Source organism: Dendrobates tinctorius, unplaced genomic scaffold (genome assembly GCF_039654945.1).
Source record: "Dendrobates tinctorius isolate UK_male_01 unplaced genomic scaffold, ASM3965494v1 ptg000214l, whole genome shotgun sequence".
NCBI classification, from domain to species: Eukaryota; Metazoa; Chordata; class Amphibia; order Anura; family Dendrobatidae; genus Dendrobates; species Dendrobates tinctorius.
Window position 1 is genome coordinate 221,114 of NW_027361881.1, and position 21,070 is coordinate 242,183.

Below are 21,070 nucleotides of genomic sequence, written 5' to 3' on the forward strand. Positions count from 1 at the left end.
CAGCACCGCGTTATCTGCCCCGTGGCGTCACTGCGGCCTTGGCGTTGTTTGTCCTCTGTCTCCTTGTAATTCCCGATTAGAGAATCGCCATGTGCTGTTCGCTATCTGTGCCGCGGTCCGGAGTTGCTGAGGGGAGGCGCAGCAGCTTCGTCACAGTGTGTTAGTGTAGTTCCTTCTTCTAGGTCGGTTTCACTGTCTGTACTAGTTTCGGCCGCAGGTCTCATGACCAGAACGAGAGGGCCGACGAGGCTCTGCTGAGGGATTGCTGCAGTGTGTCAGTGCAGGCATTAAGGAAATGAACATTGTAACAAACCCTCAGCTGCAATAATCTCTTATTAATGGGTTTTCAGCCGCAGTACACGGAGGGGGCATCTGCAGCAGCAGGAAAAGTCAATGTTTCTGCCTGAAGTTTTGGCTTTTTTGATGGATGTCATGGTGACCGTCTGCAGTGGTGGATGAGATCGTCTGTAACCTGCGAGCCTTGTACTCTTTCTGTCCAGCAGTCGGTCTACCATTGTAGGATTGTGGCTGATGTTCCCCAGAGCCGACACTGTATATAGAGGAAGCCGCGCCCCGACCTCACGTACGGCAGAGTCTGAGTAACTCCACAAGTGACACCTGCTCTCGGCCCAGTTTCTTTTCGCCCGGGCATAGTCTGACCCGGCTCTGTGCCCCCTGGCCCAGTCTGACCCGGCTCTGTGCCCCCTGGCCCAGTCTGACCCGGCTCTGTGCCCCCTGGCCCAGTCTGACCCGGCTCTGTGCCCCCTGGCCCAGTCTGACCCGGCTCTGTGCCCCCTGGCCCAGTCTGACCCGGCTCTGTGCCCCCTGGCCCAGTCTGACCCGGCTCTGTGCCCCCTGGCCCAGTCTGACCCGGCTCTGTGCCCCCTGGCCCAGTCTGACCCGGCTCTGTGCCCCCTGGCCCAGTCTGACCCGGCTCTGTGCCCCCTGGCCCAGTCTGACCCGGCTCTGTGCCCCCTGGCCCAGTCTGACCCGGCTCTGTGCCCCCTGGCCCAGTCTGACCCGGCTCTGTGCCCCCTGGCCCAGTCTGACCCGGCTCTGTGCCCCCTGGCCCAGTCTGACCCGGCTCTGTGCCCCCTGACCCGGCTCTGTGCCCCCTGGCCCGGTCTGACCCGGCTCTGTGCCCCCTGGCCCGGTCTGACCCGGCTCTGTGCCCCCTGGCCCGGACTGACCCGGCTCTGTGCCCCCTGGCCCGGTCTGACCCGGCTCTGTGCCCTCTGGCCCGGTCTGACCCGGCTCTGTGCCCCCAGATTCGGGCGCCAATTGTATTTACTGGAGGAGATGATGTGCAAAAACCACAACTCCCAGCATGCCCAGACAGCTGCCGATTTTCAGGCTGCGCTAACAATATTTTCTTTTAAAGAAATCTCAAATGGACCCGAACTTCAGCCGGCGACCGACGAAGACGAGACTAACCAGCCAGGAGATCCCGGGGAGGGCAGCGACGAGGAGTGGGAGCAGGTGGGACCCAGAAACAAGTCCTCGGTCACCCGGCAGGCGGACTTCATCCAAACACCCATTACCGAAATCTTCGGAGGACACATGAGGTACGAGTCCATTATCAGTGCTGTGAGTTATACTCCCCCCCCCCCCCCCCCCCGAAATGTAATGACTGAGAGGCGACAGAAAGCAACTTGTCCGTCACTAGAGATCAGCGGTGACGCTGGCACCCCTTCTTTCCTGGCCCGGGTCACTGATGTAGGCCGGGGATGTCTCTGCCCCTCCGGTCGCTCCTCTGGACGAGCCGCGGTTCTTGCTGCAGTTTCTGCAGAGTCGGCGGACCTCGCACATCTGTCGTCTGCGGAGGATGGGTGCGGTGCGAGGATGTAATGTAACACACTTCCTCACCACAAGTGTTTGCTGTCTGTGCCATGTGGTTGGTGTGGACACCCTGTTCCCCATCGTCAGTAACGCGCCGCCCTGTGATGGCTTTTGGGGAGACAGATTGTGACTCTGGGAAGAATTTCTCATCACTGACTGAGCCAAGACAGAAAAAAAGCCGCGTACAGGATGGTGTCAGCACCGTGTAGTGTGCGGCGCGCAGTGCCGTCTCTGGTGCCGTCCACTCAGATCGCTTCTTTCTTTTGCAGATCTGTCGTTTATCAGCACAGCTCCAAGGAGTCTGCGACCCTGCAGCCGTTCTTCACCCTCCAGCTGGACATTCAGTCTGAGAAGATCCGCACCGTCCAAGACGCCCTGGAGAGTCTCGTGGCCAGAGAGTCCGTCCAGGGTTACACCACCAAAACCAAGCAAGAGGTGCGTCCCTGCCAGCTATAAGATGACTGCAGTTATTGCATGGTCACCTCGGAGCAGGCTATGGGGCTAATCTGCAGGTAGAAGGTGCACGGCTCCCGGAGACAGGGAGTTTCGTTCAGAGTCGTCTGCTGTCAGTCACACAGACGTCAGCGCTGCCACAGTCACCACTCTGTAATAAAGAAAAAAAGAGCAGGGGGGCGCTCATAGAGTAATACCTGGTGGTCTAATGAGGTATCTATTAAACGGGGATCCACTCACCTATCCGGATTGTGCACCCTTGCACAACCTCGGACGAAGCCTGTAGTTAGTAAGTAGTGAGCCGTCGGGCTGTGGAGCGTGGAGTCCAAGCTGACATGACTGAAACACAAGACCCAAGGTCCTGCAGATCTCCTATTAATGATGCCTGTGCTGCGCCATCCGCAGCCCTCTAGGTGAGTGTGAATGAATGAAGAAAAAAGTGCGGTCAAGCAGAGCAGAGCGCTCCACTTGACCACACTTTTTTCTTCATACAGTCACCGCTTGGAGCAGTGTGGTGCTGAAACATTAAAATGGTATCAGCGAGATGTGCACCACCAGCCAGATGTTAGTGATGGCATGGCGGGGGCTGGAGGTTATATACCGAGGATTGAGGTAGGAGGTTATGAACCGAGGATCGGGGGCTGGAGGTTATATACCGAGGATCGGGGCTGGAGGTTATATACTGACGATTGGGGGCTGGAGGTTTATATACTGAGGTTAGGAAGCTGGAGGTTACATACTGAGGATCGGGGGCTGGAGGTTACATACCGAGGATTGGGGGCTGGAGGTTATCTACCGAGGATCAGGGCAGGAGGTTATCTACCGAGGATTGAGGTAGGAGCTTATGAACCGAGAATCGGGGGGCTGGAGGTTATATACTGACGATTGGGGGCTGGAGGTTTATATACTGAGGTTAGGAAGCTGGAGGTTACATACTGAGGATCGGGGGCTGGAGGTTACATACCGAGGATTGGGGGCTGGAGGTTATATACTGACGATTGGGGGCTGGAGGTTTATATACTGAGGTTAGGAAGCTGGAGGTTACATACTGAGGATCGGGGGCTGGAGGTTACATACCGAGGATTGGGGGCTGGAGGTTATCTACCGAGGATCAGGGCAGGAGGTTATCTACCGAGGATTGAGGTAGGAGGTTATGAACCGAGAATCGGGGGGCTGGAGGTTATATACTGACGATTGGGGGCTGGAGGTTTATATACTGAGGTTAGGAAGCTGGAGGTTACATACTGAGGATCGGGGGCTGGAGGTTATATACCGAGGATCGGGGCTGGAGGTTATATACTGAGGATCGGGGCTGGAGGTTATATACTGACGATTGGGGGCTGGAGGTTTATATACTGAGGTTAGGAAGCTGGAGGTTACATACTGAGGATCGGGGGCTGGAGGTTACATACCGAGGATTGGGGGCTGGAGGTTTATATACTGAGGATTGGGGGCTGTAGGTTATATACCGAGGATCGGGGCTGGAGGTTTATATACTGAGGTTAGGGGGCTAGAGGTTATATACTGAGGTTAGGGGGCTGGAGGTTATATACAGAGGATAGGTGGATGGAGGTTATATACCGAGGATCGGGGGCTGGAGGTTATATACCGAGGATCGGGGGCTGGAGGTTATATACCGAGGATCGGGGCTGGAGGTTTATAAACTGAGGTTAGGGGGCTGGAGGTTATATACAGAGGATCGGTGGCTGGAGGTTATATACCGAGGATTGGGGGCTACTGAGGATCAGGGGCTGGAGGTTATTTACCGAGGATTGGGGGCTGGAGGTTTATATACTGAGGTTAGGGGGCTGGAGGTTATATACAGACGATCGGTGGCTGGAGGTTATATACTGAGGATCGGGGGCAGGAGGTTATATACCGAGGATCGGGGGCTAGAGGTTATATACCGAGGATCGGGGGCTGGAGGTTTATATATTAAGGTTAGGGAGGTGGAGGTTATATACTGACGATCGGGGGCTGGAGGTTATACACAGACTTTGGGGGGGGGGGGGGGGGTTATACGCCCGGGGGCGAGAGGCCGGATATTATACACCAGCAGTAGTGGGACTGGAGATATAACTGTGACTAAGATGGATGTTCCAGTGTCTTCTCCGTACAGACCTTGTAACGTCTCCTGATTCTTCAATCACATCCAGAGCTGCAGTCTCTCCCGTAGCTATGTAGATAATTTTTCAGCTGGGAGAATGGCGAGTTCAGCTCTGCAGGTGACGGGATCATTAGACATGGGGGAACTATCCAGACACGATGAGCGGCAGTTGTGTGCAGCTCCGTATATCCCTCCAGTCCCAGCCTAAATGTGTGACCTCCTGGGCAGTGATGGGGTTAATCCGTGCGCTCCACGCTCCGCCGCGGTCCAGCTTTCCGGTTATGAAGGTCATTGCTGATGTGGGAGCAGCGGCCGTGTGATTTTAGCTGGAGGTTTTGGTGGGTAACCCATCATTTCTGGTCTTCACAGGGCGACCACTGCTCAATTACGGGTTTGGGAGGGCCGGCGGCTCAGTTTACGTCCTGGTGGCTTCGTCTGAGTTTTTATTTTGATGTCTGAGCCGGAAATAAAATTCCTGCACAATAATTAGCCCGAGGCGGAGCGCAGCCGCTCAGAGACGTCACTGTCTACAGGGGGGTTCTCACAGGTGCGGACGGATGTACAAGACGCTGTCATGGGGCAATTATTATCACAGGGGTCCCTGGGACGGTCGACGACTCTGCGAGGGTCTACACCCATAGTCCTGACACTGAGCAAACATCCTATACTTCAGAATATACAGCAGCGCCTGCATGTTACAGCGACCCACCACATGCCGGATTATCAAATATCGCAGAGTATTGGATGGCGATAGCAATGTCACCCAAAATATCAGATGCAGAGAGACGGCCGCAGAACACCCCCCTCCTGATAGCGGGCTGCCATGTGTCAGGCTGGGTGCAGATCACAGAGGACACACGAGTACAAACCCTCAGCTGTGTGTAGCATCAGGTCTCCAGATAAGAAATGCATCCATTCACTTACAGCAAACAGTGATGTCACATGGGAAGAAACTGAAGAACGGGCAGAAATTTATCCCCAAGAGACGTCTCCCACTGTGACGCTGCAGGATGGGATTGCGGAGCCGGGGCAGATTAGCGGCCTTGTGGTACTGGGTGTCCTCCCCGCGTCGTGGTCTGTGCCGTGGCCTGCCCCCCGCCATGCCCTGCCCCCGCCGTTACCCTCGTCTGCAGATAAGCGTGCAGCTTTGCAGACCGCGTCCCGCCATTACCCGTGGTGATAGCCCCTCTGTACAAAGTGTCCGCCCCCGACTGCTGACACTGCGCTTCTGCTCCTTACCATTTTCCTGTTCTCTGCTTGCTATCAGTGAATATAAACACTTGCAATATTCACAGACTGGGGTCCCTTCTGACAGTGCTTGTCACAGCTCTGGTACAATGTATCGGAGCAGCACAGGCTGCACCACAGCTACTTCTACCCCCTGTGGGAGAAATGATGGCGGTGTTCCTGTGTGCAGGAGTCCCGGTGTTGCGCTGTGGGCTTGGCGCCCGTCCCTGCACATTCCTGGTGTCTGTTGCCGCGCTCACCCGGATCAGCAGAGCGCAGGTCGCTGCACACCCGCAAGAGACGCTGAGTGTTTAACCTCTTCATCACCGAGGGGCCACCGGTCCGAGGATGTCCGATCACATGCTGATAGAAGCTGCAGCCAGGATCATATTCCTCACCAATCGTTACACCGATGCCTCTACCTTGTGCCAGTCATTACACTGGCTACCCATCCACTCCAGAATTCAGTATAAACTTATTACCCTCACCCACAAAGCCCTCCATGGCTCAGCACCACCCTACATCTCCTCCCTTGTTTCAGTATACCACCCTACCCGCGCCCTCCGTTCTGCTGATGACCTGAGGTTAGTATCCTCAATAGTCAGAACCTCCCACTCCCGTCTCCAAGACTTTACACGTGCCGCGCCAATTCTTTGGAATGCACTTCCCAGGTCAATACGATTAGTCCCCAATCCCCACAATTTTAAGCGTGTCCTGAAAACGCATTTATTCAGACTGGCCTATCGCCTCAACACTTTAACCTAACCTATCCCTGTGTGGCAGAGCCAAAAGTTTTACCATAACCAGGTTCCCAGCATCATGTTCCCACATGCTTTATGCATCCATTAGCCCTCTGTGTCTGTACTGTTACACACTTAACATTATGGCTGGTCCATACAATCAGGGCAACTGTTACCACCCACCTTTCGTGTCTACCTCTTTCCTCATAGACTGTAAGCTTGCGAGCAGGGCCCTCACTCCTCTTGTTATTTGTTATAATCTACTGTATGTGATTATTGTTATGCTGTAATGTCTATTGTCTGTACAAATCCCCTCTGAAATGTAAAGTGCTGCGGAATATGTCGGCGCTATAAAAATAAAATTTATTATTATTATTATTAGAAGCTGCGTGCCGGCCTGGTGATGCCTTCATCCCCGCGGGACCCGCACTCGCAGAGATCAGCGCAGGACTCCATTGTTCCCCGATATCCTGGTCCTGACTGACCACTGCTCCTCTTTTTCCAGGTGGAGGTCAGCCGCAGAGTGACGCTGGAGGAGCTGCCGCCCGTCCTCGTGCTGCACCTTAAACGATTTGTGTTCGAAAAGACCGGTGGCTGTCAGAAGCTGGTGAAGAACATCGAGTACCCGGTGGACCTGGAAATCAGCAAAGGTGAGAGGAGACCGTGAGACGTGCTGGCGGCACAGGACCCCCACATCTAGGGGTGGTATCAGGGCTCTGGCTACACTACTGACGCGTCCCGGGGTCCTGCGCCCCATGTCACTCCTGGAATTGTCCTTGGAGACTGCTGTTATATAGAATTAAGAATAACAAAGACAATGAAATCTGGCCCTGCGCAGGTAGCTGCTGCGGCCAGTTACTAGCATGATGCCTGTGTGTACGGCACAAGACCTGAGGACATTGATTGGCTGCAGCAATTGTGTGTGGTGCCATTGACGTCATAACCGCATACACCTCCCGCTAAGCGTACGCTATTGGGTATAGTAATGCACCTCCACAGGTGTGCCCCTTACGTTATGGCTGCTGTGCACCTCTAGTGAGCAAGTAGTGAGGCTGGCCGGATGTGTAGGGAGGGAGCTAGGTCAGCCGGATGTGGAGGGAGGCAGTGAGGCCGGCTGAATGTGGAGGGAGGCAGTGAGGGCAGCCAGATGTGGATGGAGGCAGTGAGGCCGGCCGGATGTGGATGGAGGCAGTGAGGCCGGCCGGATGTGGAGGGAGGCAGTGAGGCCGGCCGGATGTGGAGGGAGGCAGTGCGGCCGGCCGGATGTGGAGGGAGGCAGTGAGGCCGGCCGGATGTGGAGGGAGGCAGTGAGGCCGGCCGGATGTGGACGGAGGCAGTGAGGCCGGAAGGATGTGGAGGGAGGCAGTGAGGCCGGAAGGATGTGGAGGGAGGCAGTGAGATCGGACGGATTTGGAGGGAGGCAGTGAGATCGGACGGATTTGGAGGGAGGCAGTGAGGCCGGACGGATGTGGAGGGAGGCAGTGAGATCGGACGGATGTGGAGGGAGGCAGTGAGGTCGGCCGGATGTGGAGGGAGGCAGTGAGGCCGGCCGGATGTGGAGGGAGGCAGTGAGGCCGGCCGGATGTGGAGGGAGGCAGTGATGCCGGCCGGATGTGGAGGGAGGCAGTGAGGCCGGCCGGATGTGGAGGGAGGCAGTGAGGCCGGAAGGATGTGGAGGGAGGCAGTGAGGCCGGCCGGATGTGGAGGGAGGCAGTGAGGCCGGACGGATGTGGAGGGAGGCAGTGAGATCGGACGGATTTGGAGGGAGGCAGTGAGGCCGGACGGATGTGGAGGGAGGCAGTGAGGCCGGACGGATGTGGAGGGAGGCAGTGAGGCCGGACGGATGTGGAGGGAGGCAGTGAGATCGGACGGATGTGGAGGGAGGCAGTGAGGCCGGACGGATGTGGAGGGGAGGCAGTGAGGCCGGAAGGATGTAGAGGGGAGGGAGTGAGGCTGGCCGGATATGGAGGGAGAGAGTGAGGCCGGATGCGGAGGGGAGGGAGTGAGGCCGGTCAGATGTGGAGTGAGGGCCGGCTGGATGTGGAGGGAGGGAGTGAGGCCGGATGTGGCGGGTGAGAGGCCAGACGTCTGCTGCATCTGATAAATACCAGATGTCATACAGCTGTGGGTACTAGAAGCGGTTCTATAGATAGTGGGATCTGTTCTGTTCTCATCAGATATGTGTGAACGCGCCCCTAACCTCCTGTCTTTTTCTCTGTAGATTTGTTTTCTCCTGGCGTGAGAAGCAAGATTAAGGGCCAAAAAACCTACAGGCTCTTTGCAGGTGAGTGCTTCTCCTTGTCCAGCTGCAGGACATGACCTTGTGGGCTCTGACACGTCGGCTCTCTTGACACTTGCAGGACCTCGGTCCAGTGAAGAGGTCATGTATGTAGTCCGTGGACCCTGGACCCGTGCCCTGCGAGCCTCCCCGGCGGTCTCCTAGGACCGGTGAAGTCCTGCGTTCGGCACGCCCGGTTCACAGGACTATGGTCCAGAGGCCACGGACTACTCGACCCAACCACTACTCCTAGGTCCTGGAAATCTGTGGTCGTCTGTGTGTCTCAGTTCTGCTCCTTTATAAGATCTCTGCTTGCTGCCAGTGTAAGAAAACTGATTATTTACCGGCGGTTACTGATTCCCAGCAAGCATTGATCCGGCCTCCGTGCAGACATCACCCACCAGGACAGACTACCCCTGATCTATGTGTTGTGTGAGCAGCACTCTGTGTCCGCGCCGACTGACCATTGTGTTGTCGTCTTCTCTCCGGCAGTGGTCTATCACCATGGTAACAGTGCCACGGGCGGGCACTACACTACAGACGTCTTCCAGATCGGTCTCAATGGCTGGTTACGCATCGATGACCAGACTGTGAAAGTGATCAATCAGTATCAGGTGGTGAAGCAGACGATGGAGCGCACGGCCTACCTCCTGTACTACCGCCGCGTCGACCTGCTGTGACCGTGCCGCCCTGCGTGCGGACCGGTGCAAGATTCTCCTGCTTCATAGGACACAAACCTACAGTTTTCACCTCCTTTTACTTTTTTTTTTCCCCCTTTTCTTGAGTGCCCCTCTTTGTTTTGCTACCCCCATTATTCCTCCAGTTTTTCTTCCCAGTACATTTTATAGATTAGATTAGGAGAAAATGTTTAAAAACTGTTTCACTTTGCTTTGGGGACCCCCAGACCACAATGGCAGGGGGGTCCGGAGTAGCCGGGATGTGCTGCTCCCCTTTTTCGGGATGCAGACGCTTTTGCGTGACCACGTGACCTGCAGAGGTGAAAGTCGTAGCGCCTGAGACGATGCTGTAATCAGCCTGGTAAGATGTCTATTACCGATGGCCTTGTGTGGCTTGGGGCGCCCCCGTCTGGAGGCGACAGGAATCACGAGATTAAAGCCCCATCGAGCCACAGTTTAACCCTTACCCTGAAAATACCCGAAGCCGCGGCGTCGGGGTTAACGTTGGGACCGAGGCAGAAGCTGACCGCGGAGGGGGAAGGTTCTTACTACACAGAAATAGATTTTTATTATTTTTTTAGCGTCTCGGATAGAAGCGGCTGAGTCGCCCCTCGGCACCCACGCGCTTCGCCAAAGACTCAACGCACCAGCATTTATCAATCCACATGTGAAAACGGTCCAGCCGGTAAGGCGTCACCCTCCACTCCTCGCAAAGAAATCCGCTGTCCCCCCAATCCCCGGATCACCGAGTCTAGAGATCACGACCAGACGGCACTTTTCTCTAGAATATTTCCTGCATAAATCAAAGGGAGGGAGGGGGATAATAATAAAAAGAATAAAAAAAAAAAGTTAAAAGTTAGCAAAAATCTGAAAAAAAAGTGCTGAAGGCTATTATTCAGAGTTGCTTCAGTAACCTGAAGTATTAGAGCGTTTTAACCCCTTCCCTGCTGGAGAAGTGCAGTGAGCGCCCTCTCTGGCGGATGGAAGGTTTTAAAACTGGTCGGGGGGGGTAGAGATGTTAAATAAGTGACCCCCTCCCGAGTGCGGAGTGCCTGTACGAGGAATAATGATGCTGATCTGTGTACGGCGGAGGGGAGAGGCACTGGCGATGCGCGGCGGTCTGCGGCACCTCCTCCTCCGCCGTGCGGTTACTCATTGTACACACTTTAGTGATATCTTGGAGTACAAAGTCTTCGCCATCAATAAAAGTTACCATGTTGGTTTAACCGCTTGAGTCCTGGACTGGTTTCATTGTATCCCCTGGAGCTGCGCGGCCTGATACGTCCACGGTTGTGCCTCCAATGTAGTCACGAGACGCCTAATATGGAGATTTAACGGAAAAATGCTAATTTTCTGACCCTTCACTGCTGAAATTGCTTTGTTTCCGACTATGACCACAGAATGGCGCTGCCAAATATAAAGCTAATCCCACTTACTGTAAGATAGGCAGGGGAGGCACCCTGGCACCAACGCCGCGGTAATCACCAAACCGGACGCGTCACTAAACTGTGTTCCAAGTTATTATGCAAAAAGAGTTTCGGAGTGATAAGGTTAGAATTGTTTTGTTTGTCATTTACACTCATTGATGGTGATGTGTGTCAGGGTCTTTATATCACTGAAAGCAATTGCAGATACCTGTGCACATTAGTTTGGCCGGTGTGTCCAAATAAAGGCGAGACTACTGAAGAAGGCTGTTCCACATTATTACGCAGCCGACATTTTTTGCCAAAATGGGAAAGAAAAAGGATGCGTCGGCTGCTGAGAAGCAACAAATTGTGGAGTATTTAGGTGAAGGCACGACTACAATCAACATTGCCAAGACACTTCATCGTGATCATCGCACAGTCAAGAAGTCTGTCGCTGATTCCCAGCACACACGTGTGCGGCTGATAAGGAAACATTGAGGACTCTTTCCAACAGGCAATTGCGTCAGGTTAAAAGAGCAGCTGCAAAAATGCCTTGTCATAGCAGCAGGCAAGTTTTTGAAGCTGCTGGTGCCTCCAACGCCCCCCGAACAACAAGATGCAGGGTCCTTCAGAGGTTTGCAGCTGTGTGTAAGCCGTCCTGTCCACCACCTCTATCCACTGCACACAAGCAGAAACGGCTCCAGTGGCCAAACGAGACATGAAGACTGATGAGTGCCGTGCAACGCTCGATGGTCCAGATGGATGGAGTGGAGGATGGCTGGTTGATGGACACCCCATGAAAACACGGCTAAGGCGCCAACAAGGAGGAGGTGGAGTAATGTTTTGGGCTGGAATCATGGGGAGAGAGATTGTCGGCCCCTTTAGGATCCCTGAAGGGGTAAAGATGAACTCCATAATCTATGTGGCGTTTCTAAAACAGCACTTCCTGCCATGGTTCAAGAGGAAGAACCGTGCTTTCCGCAGCAAGGTCATTGTCGTGACTGATAATGCACCGTCTCATGCTGCAAATAACACATCTGCATCTCTGGCTGCTATGGGCATAAAAGAGGACAAACTTATGGTGTGGCCACCATCTTCCCCTGACCTCAACCCCACTGAGAACCTCTGGAGCATCATCACAAGCAGTGTCTATGATGGCGGGAGGCAGGTCACATCTAAGCAACAGCTCTGGGAGGGGATTCTGTCCACAGGCAAAACAAGTGAGCACAAACCATCCAAAAACTGACAAATCCAATGGAGGAAAGAGTTCAGAAGCTTCTTTCCAACAAGAGGTCCTATGTGCAAATGTTACATCACCGAGAAGAAAGGTTTGACTTCAAAACTGTTTGATGTCATTCTGTAATAAGCTGATAATGCTTCTAATTTCACAATTCACCATTTTATTGTTCAAAATAAAAAGGTTGAAAACTCTGCTGTGCATAATAATTAGGAACATGCATTGTGAGTGTTTCTTATTTTTAAAATATACTGTTTTCATAGGCAGTTTGTTCAAAAAAATGCAATTATGCTAGAATATTAGATGACGGGAAAATAACAATGACTGTAATTCATATACCGTATTTTTCCGACCATAAGACGCAACTTTTTCCCCCAAAATTTTTGGGGAAAGTGGGGGGTGCGTCTTATGGTCGCAATACATGGTACTAACCTGGTGGCAGCGGGCGGGGCTCTGCGGTGCGGTGGTGGCAGCGGGCTGTGCTCCGGTGCAGGGGCGGCGGCTCCACCGACATTTCTTCGCAGCTCGGAGGCCCCCGCAGTTCCCTTGCTGGCCGCCGCCATGTTGCGGTGGCCTCCGGGAGCATGGACGCCAGGAAGATGGCCGCCGGATGGACGCCACCACCGCAAAAGCCCACCTGCCCCAGCACAGCTGCCCCTGCCTCAGCACAGTTGCCCCAGCACTGCACCAACAGCGCAGCTGCCCCAGCACAGCCCACCTTCCCTAGCACAGAGCCGCCACCGCACGAGCCGGGACCACTGAATGACCCCTGTGACTACTTCTCCACCTGTGCCGGATCCCTTCCCAGGTAAGCTGAATTCGGACTGTAAGACGGACCCCCATTTGACACTTTTTTTTTTCCTACTGAAAATTGGGGTGCGTCTTATGGTCCGGTGCGTCTTATAGTCCGAAAAATACGGTAGGTAATTTAGAGAAAATTTTTCCATAATAATTTAGAACACAGTGTAGTGTCCAGACCAGATCCTGTGCTAGGAAATGAGCAAAATAGAAATCAGAGGTGACATCACTGAGCATGCCTCCTATCCATCACCAGAGATCAGAGGTGACATCACTGAGCATGCCTCCTATCCATCACTAGAGATCAGCGGTGACATCACTGAGAATGCCTCCTATCCATCACTAGAGATCAGTGGTGACATCACTGAGCATGCCTCCTATCCATCACTAGGGATCAGCGGTGACATCACTGAGAATGCCTCCTATCCATCACCAGAGATCAGAGGTGACCTCACTGAGAATGCCTCCTATCCATCACCAGAGATCAGAGGTGACATCACTGAGAATGTCTCCCACCCATCACCAGAGATCAGAGGTGACATCACTGAGAATGCCTCCCATCCATCACTAGAGACCAGAGGTGACATCACTGAGAATGCCTCCTATCCATCACTAGAGACCAGAGGTGACATCACTGAGAATGCCTCCTATCCATCACCAGAGGTCACATCACTGAGAATGCCTCCTACCCATCACTAGAGATCAGAGGTGACATCACTGAGAATGCCTCCTATCAATCACCAGAGATCAGCGGTGACATCACTGAGAATGTCTCCTATCCATCACCAGAGATCAGAGGTGACATCACTGAAAATGCCTCCTATCCATCACTAGAGATCAGAGGTGACATCACTGAGAATGCCTCCTATACAGCACCAGAGATCAGAGGTGACATCACTGAGAATGCCTCCTATCCATCACCAGAGATCAGAGGTGACATCACTGAGAATGCCTCCTATCCATCACTAGAGACCAGAGGTGACATCACTGAGAATGCCTCCTATCCATCACCAGAGGTCACATCACTGAGAATGCCTCCTATCCATCACCAGAGATCAGAGGTGACATCACTGAGAATGCCTCCTATCCATCACCAGAGATCAGCGGTGACATCACTGAGAATGTCTCCTATCCATCACCAGAGATCAGAGGTGACATCACTGAGAATGCCTCCTATGCATCACCAGAGATCAGCGGTGACATCACTGAGAATGCCTCCTATCCATCACCAGAGATCGGAGGTGACATCACTGAGAATGCCTCCTATCCATCACCAGAGATCAGCGGTGACATCACTGAGAATGTCTCCTATCCATCACCAGAGATCAGCGGTGACATCACTGAGAATGCCTCCTATCCATCACCAGAGGTCACATCACTGAGAATGCCTCCTACCCATCACTAGAGATCAGCGGTGACATCACTGAGAATGTCTCCTATCCATCACCAGAGATCAGAGGTGACATCACTGAAAATGCCTCCTATCCATCACTAGAGATCAGAGGTGACATCACTGAGAATGCCTCCTATCCATCACCAGAGATCAGCGGTGACATCACTGAGAATGTCTCCTATCCATCACCAGAGATCAGAGGTGACATCACTGAAAATGCCTCCTATCCATCACTAGAGATCAGAGGTGACATCACTGAGAATGCCTCCTATACAGCACCAGAGATCAGAGGTGACATCACTGAGAATGCCTCCTATCCATCACCAGAGATCAGAGGTGACATCACTGAGAATGCCTCCTATCCATCACCAGAGATCAGCGGTGACATCACTGAGAATGTCTCCTATCCATCACCAGAGATCAGAGGTGACCACTGAGAATGCCTCCTATGCATCACCAGAGATCAGCGGTGACATCACTGAGAATGCCTCCTATCCATCACCAGAGATCGGAGGTGACATCACTGAGAATGCCTCCTATCCATCACCAGAGATCAGCGGTGACATCACTGAGAATGTCTCCTATCCATCACCAGAGATCAGCGGTGACATCACTGAGAATGCCTCCTATCCATCACCAGAGGTCACATCACTGAGAATGCCTCCTACCCATCACTAGAGATCAGCGGTGACATCACTGAGAATGTCTCCTATCCATCACCAGAGATCAGAGGTGACATCACTGAAAATGCCTCCTATCCATCACTAGAGATCAGAGGTGACATCACTGAGAATGCCTCCTATACAGCACCAGAGATCAGAGGTGACATCACTGAGAATGTCTCCTATCCATCACCAGAGATCAGAGGTGACATCACTGAGAATGCCTCCTATCCATCACCAGAGATCAGCGGTGACATCACTGAGAATGTCTCCTATCCATCACCAGAGATCAGAGGTGACATCACTGAGAATGCCTCCTATGCATCACCAGAGATCAGCGGTGACATCACTGAGAATGCCTCCTATCCATCACCAGAGATCGGAGGTGACATCACTGAGAATGCCTCCTATCCATCACCAGAGATCAGCGGTGACATCACTGAGAATGTCTCCTATCCATCACCAGAGATCAGAGGTGACATCACTGAGAATGCCTCCTACCCATCACTAGAGATCAGAGGTGACATCACTGAGAATGTCTCCTATCCATCACCAGAGATCAGAGGTGACATCACTGAGAATGCCTCCTATCCATCACCAGAGGTCACATCACTGAGAATGCCTCCTACCCATCACTAGAGATCAGAGGTGACATCACTGAGAATGTCTCCTATCCATCACCAGAGATCAGAGGTGACATCACTGAAAATGCCTCCTATCCATCACTAGAGATCAGAGGTGACATCACTGAGAATGCCTCCTATACAGCACCAGAGATCAGAGGTGACATCACTGAGAATGCCTCCTATCCATCACCAGAGATCAGAGGTGACATCACTGAGAATGCCTCCTATCCATCACCAGAGATCAGCGGTGACATCACTGAGAATGTCTCCTATCCATCACCAGAGATCAGAGGTGACATCACTGAGAATGCCTCCTATGCATCACCAGAGATCAGCGGTGACATCACTGAGAATGCCTCCTATCCATCACCAGAGATCGGAGGTGACATCACTGAGAATGCCTCCTATCCATCACCAGAGATCAGCGGTGACATCACTGAGAATGTCTCCTATCCATCACCAGAGATCAGCGGTGACATCACTGAGAATGCCTCCTATCCATCACCAGAGATCAGAGGTGACATCACTGAGAATACCTCCTATCCATCACCAGAGATCAGAGGTGACATCACAGAATGCCTCCTATCCATCACCAGAGATCAGCGGTGACATCACTGAGAATGTCTCCTATCCATCACCAGAGATCAGAGGTGACATCACTGAGAATGCCTCCTATCCATCACCAGAGATCAGCGGTGACATCACTGAGAATGTCTCCTATCCATCACCAGAGATCAGAGGTGACATCACTGAGAATGCCTCCTATCCATCACCAGAGATCAGCGGTGACATCACTGAGAATGTCTCCTATCCATCACCAGAGATCAGCGGTGACATCACTGAGAATGCCTCCTATCCATCACCAGAGATCAGTGGTGACATCACTGAGAATGCATCCTATCCATCACCAGAGATCAGAGGTGACATCACTGAGAATGCCTCCTATCCATCACTAGAGATCAGCGGTGACATCAGAGAATGCCTCCTATCCATCACTAGAGATCAGCGGGGACATCACTGAGAATGCCTCCTATTCATCACTAGAGATCAGCGGTGACATCACTGAGAATGCCTCCTATCCATCACTAGAGATCAGAGGTGACATCACAGAGAATGCCTCCTATCCATCACTAGAGATCAGCGGTGACATCAGAGAATGCCTCCTATCCATCACTAGAGATCAGCGGTGACATCACTGAGAATGCCTCCTATCCATCACCAGAGATCAGAGGTGACATCACTGAGAATGCCTCCTATCCATCACCAGAGATCAGCGGTGACATCACTGAGAATGTCTCCTATCCATCACCAGAGATCAGCGGTGACATCACTGAGAATGCCTCCTATCCATCACCAGAGATCAGTGGTGACATCACTGAGAATGCATCCTATCCATCACCAGAGATCAGAGGTGACATCACTGAGAATGCCTCCTATCCATCACCAGAGATCAGTGGTGACATCACTGAGAATGCATCCTATCCATCACCAGAGATCAGAGGTGACATCACTGAGAATGCCTCCTATCCATCACTAGAGATCAGCGGTGACATCAGAGAATGCCTCCTATCCATCACTAGAGATCAGCGGGGACATCACTGAGAATGCCTCCTATTCATCACTAGAGATCAGAGGTGACATCACAGAGAATGCCTCCTATCCATCACTAGAGATCAGCGGTGACATCACAGAGAATGCCTCCTATCATCACTAGAGATCAGCGGTGACATCAGAGAATGCCTCCTATCCATCACTAGAGATCAGAGGTGACATCACTGAGAATGCCTCCTATCCATCACCAGAGATCAGCGGTGACATCACTGAGAATGCCTCCTATCCATCACCAGAGATCAGAGGTGACATCACTGAGAATGCCTCCTATCCATCACCAGAGATCAGCGGTGACATCACTGAGAATGTCTCCTATCCATCACCAGAGATCAGCGGTGACATCACTGAGAATGCCTCCTATCCATCACCAGAGTTCAGAGGTGACATCACTGAGAATGCCTCCTATCCATCACCAGAGATCAGAGGTGACATCACTGAGAATGCCTCCTATCCATCACCAGAGATCAGAGGTGACATCACTGAGAATGCCTCCTATCCATCACCAGAGATCAGAGGTGACATCACTGAGAATGCCTCCTATCCATCACCAGAGATCAGAGGTGACATCACTGAGAATGCCTCCTATCCATCACCAGAGATCAGAGGTGACATCACTGAGAATGTCTCCTATCCATCACCAGAGATCAGAGGTGACATCACTGAGAATGCCTCCTATCCATCACCAGAGATCAGCGGTGACATCACTGAGAATGTCTCCTATCCATCACCAGAGATCAGCGGTGACATCACTGAGAATGCCTCCTATCCATCACCAGAGATCAGAGGTGACATCACTGAGAATGCCTCCTATCCATCACCAGAGATCAGAGGTGACATCACAGAATGCCTCCTATCCATCACCAGAGATCAGCGGTGACATCACTGAGAATGTCTCCTATCCATCACCAGAGATCAGCGGTGACATCACTGAGAATGCCTCCTATCCATCACTAGAGATCAGAGGTGACATCACTGAGAATGCCTCCTATACAGCACCAGAGATCAGAGGTGACACCACTGAGAATGCCTCCTATCCATCACCAGAGATCAGAGGTGACATTACTGAGAATGCCTCCTATCCATCACCAGAGATCAGCGGTGACATCACTGAGAATGTCTCCTATCCATCACCAGAGATCAGAGGTGACATCACTGAGAATGCCTCCTATCCATCACCAGAGATCAGCGGTGACATCACTGAGAATGCCTCCTATCCATCACCAGAGATCAGAGGTGACATCACTGAGAATGCCTCCTATCCATCACCAGAGATCAGCGGTGACATCACTGAGAATGTCTCCTATCCATCACCAGAGATCAGCGGTGACATCACTGAATGCCTCCCATCCATCACCAGAGATCAGAGGTGACATCACTGAGAATGCCTCCTATCCATCACCAGAGATCAGAGGTGACATCACTGAGAATGCCTCCTATCCATCACCAGAGATCAGCGGTGACATCACTGAGAATGTCTCCTATCCATCACCAGAGATCAGAGGTGACATCACTGAGAATGCCTCCTATCCATCACCAGAGATCAGCGGTGACATCACTGAGAATGTCTCCTATCCATCACCAGAGATCAGCGGTGACATCACTGAGAATGCCTCCTATCCATCACCAGAGATCAGTGGTGACATCACTGAGAATGCATCCTATCCATCACCAGAGATCAGAGGTGACATCACTGAGAATGCCTCCTATCCATCACTAGAGATCAGCGGTGACATCAGAGAATGCCTCCTATCCATCACTAGAGATCAGCGGGGACATCACTGAGAATACCTCCTATTCATCACTAGAGATCAGCGGTGACATCACTGAGAATGCCTCCTATCCATCACTAGAGATCAGAGGTGACATCACAGAGAATGCCTCCTATCCATCACTAGAGATCAGCGGTGACATCAGAGAATGCCTCCTATCCATCACTAGAGATCAGCGGTGACATCACTGAGAATGCCTCCTATCCATCACCAGAGGTGACATCACTGAGAATGCCTCCTATCCATCACCAGAGATCAGAGGTGACATCACTGAGAATGCCTCCTATCCATCACCAGAGATCAGCGGTGACATCACTGAGAATGCCTCCTATCCATCACCAGAGATCAGAGGTGACATCACTGAGAATGCCTCCTATCCATCACCAGAGATCAGAGGTGACATCACTGAAAATGCCTCCTATCCATCACCAGAGATCAGCGGTGACATCACTGAGAATGCCTCCTATCCATCATCAGAGGTGACATCACTGAGAATGCCTCCTATCCATCACCAGAGATCAGCGGTGACATCACTGAGAATGTCTCCTATCCATCACCAGAGATCAGAGGTGACATCACTGAGAATGCCTCCTATCCATCACCAGAGATCAGCGGTGACATCACTGAGAATGTCTCCTATCCATCACCAGAGATCAGCGGTGACATCACTGAGAATGCCTCCTATCCATCACCAGAGTTCAGAGGTGACATCACTGAGAATGCCTCCTATCCATCACCAGAGATCAGAGGTGACATCACTGAGAATGCCTCCTATCCATCACCAGAGATCAGAGGTGACATCACTGAGAATGCCTCCTATCCATCACCAGAGATCAGAGGTGACATCACTGAGAATGTCTCCTATCCATCACCAGAGATCAGAGGTGACATCACTGAGAATGCCTCCTATCCATCACCAGAGATCAGCGGTGACATCACTGAGAATGTCTCCTATCCATCACCAGAGATCAGCGGTGACATCACTGAGAATGCCTCCTATCCATCACCAGAGATCAGAGGTGACATCACTGAGAATGCCTCCTATCCATCACCAGAGATCAGAGGTGACATCACAGAATGCCTCCTATCCATCACCAGAGATCAGCGGTGACATCACTGAGAATGTCTCCTATCCATCACCAGAGATCAGCGGTGACATCACTGAGAATGCCTCCTATCCATCACTAGAGATCAGAGGTGACATCACTGAGAATGCCTCCTATACAGCACCAGAGATCAGAGGTGACACCACTGAGAATGCCTCCTATCCATCACCAGAGATCAGAGGTGACATTACTGAGAATGCCTCCTATCCATCACCAGAGATCAGCGGTGACATCACTGAGAATGTCTCCTATCCATCACCAGATATCAGAGGTGACATCACTGAGAATGCCTCCTATCCATCACCAGAGATCAGCGGTGACATCACTGAGAATGCCTCCTATCCATCACCAGAGATCAGAGGTGACATCACTGAGAATGCCTCCTATCCATCACCAGAGATCAGCGGTAACATCACTGAGAATGTCTCCTATCCATCACCAGAGATCAGCGGTGACATCACTGAATGCCTCCTATCCATCACCAGAGATCAGAGGTGACATCACTGAGAATGCCTCCTATCCATCACCAGAGATCAGAGGTGACATCACTGAGAATGCCTCCTATCCATCACCAGAGATCAGCGGTGACATCACTGAGAATGTCTCCTATCCATCACCAGAGATCAGAGGTGACATCACTGAGAATGCCTCCTATCCATCACCAGAGATCAGCGGTGACATCACTGAGAATGTCTCCTATCCATCACCAGAGATCAGCGGTGACATCACTGAGAATGCCTCCTATCCATCACCAGAGATCAGTGGTGACATCACTGAGAATGCCTCCTATCCATCACTAGAGATCAGAGGTGACATCACTGAGAATGCCTCCTATCCATCACCAGAGATCAGAGGTGACATCACTGAGAATGCCTCCTATCCATCACTAGAGATCAGCGGTGACATCAGAGAATGCCTCCTATCCATCACTAGAGATCAGCGGGGACATCACTGAGAATACCTCCTATTCATCACTAGAGATCAGCGGTGACATCACTGAGAATGCCTCCTATCCATCACTAGAGATCAGAGGTGACATCACAGAGAATGCCTCCTATCCATCACTAGAGATCAGCGGTGACATCAGAGAATGCCTCCTATCCATCACTAGAGATCAGCGGTGACATCACTGAGAATGCCT

At 52.2% G+C, this 21,070-nt stretch overlaps 1 protein-coding gene across 1 annotated transcript in view; it reads left to right on the plus strand.

The window, feature by feature from the left end:
- Nucleotides 1-10,547, plus strand: part of USP10 (ubiquitin specific peptidase 10) — a 36,700-nt gene extending 26,153 nt beyond the window's left edge. The window contains exons 10-14 of the mRNA XM_073554868.1: nt 1,382-1,565; nt 2,109-2,274; nt 6,872-7,016; nt 8,588-8,650; nt 9,137-10,547. Of these exons, the coding sequence (XP_073410969.1) occupies nt 1,382-1,565; nt 2,109-2,274; nt 6,872-7,016; nt 8,588-8,650; nt 9,137-9,324 (746 nt within the window). The 3' untranslated portion in view covers nt 9,325-10,547. The remainder of the gene's footprint in view (nt 1-1,381; nt 1,566-2,108; nt 2,275-6,871; nt 7,017-8,587; nt 8,651-9,136) is intronic.
- The last annotated feature ends 10,523 nt before the right edge of the window (nt 10,548-21,070 follow it).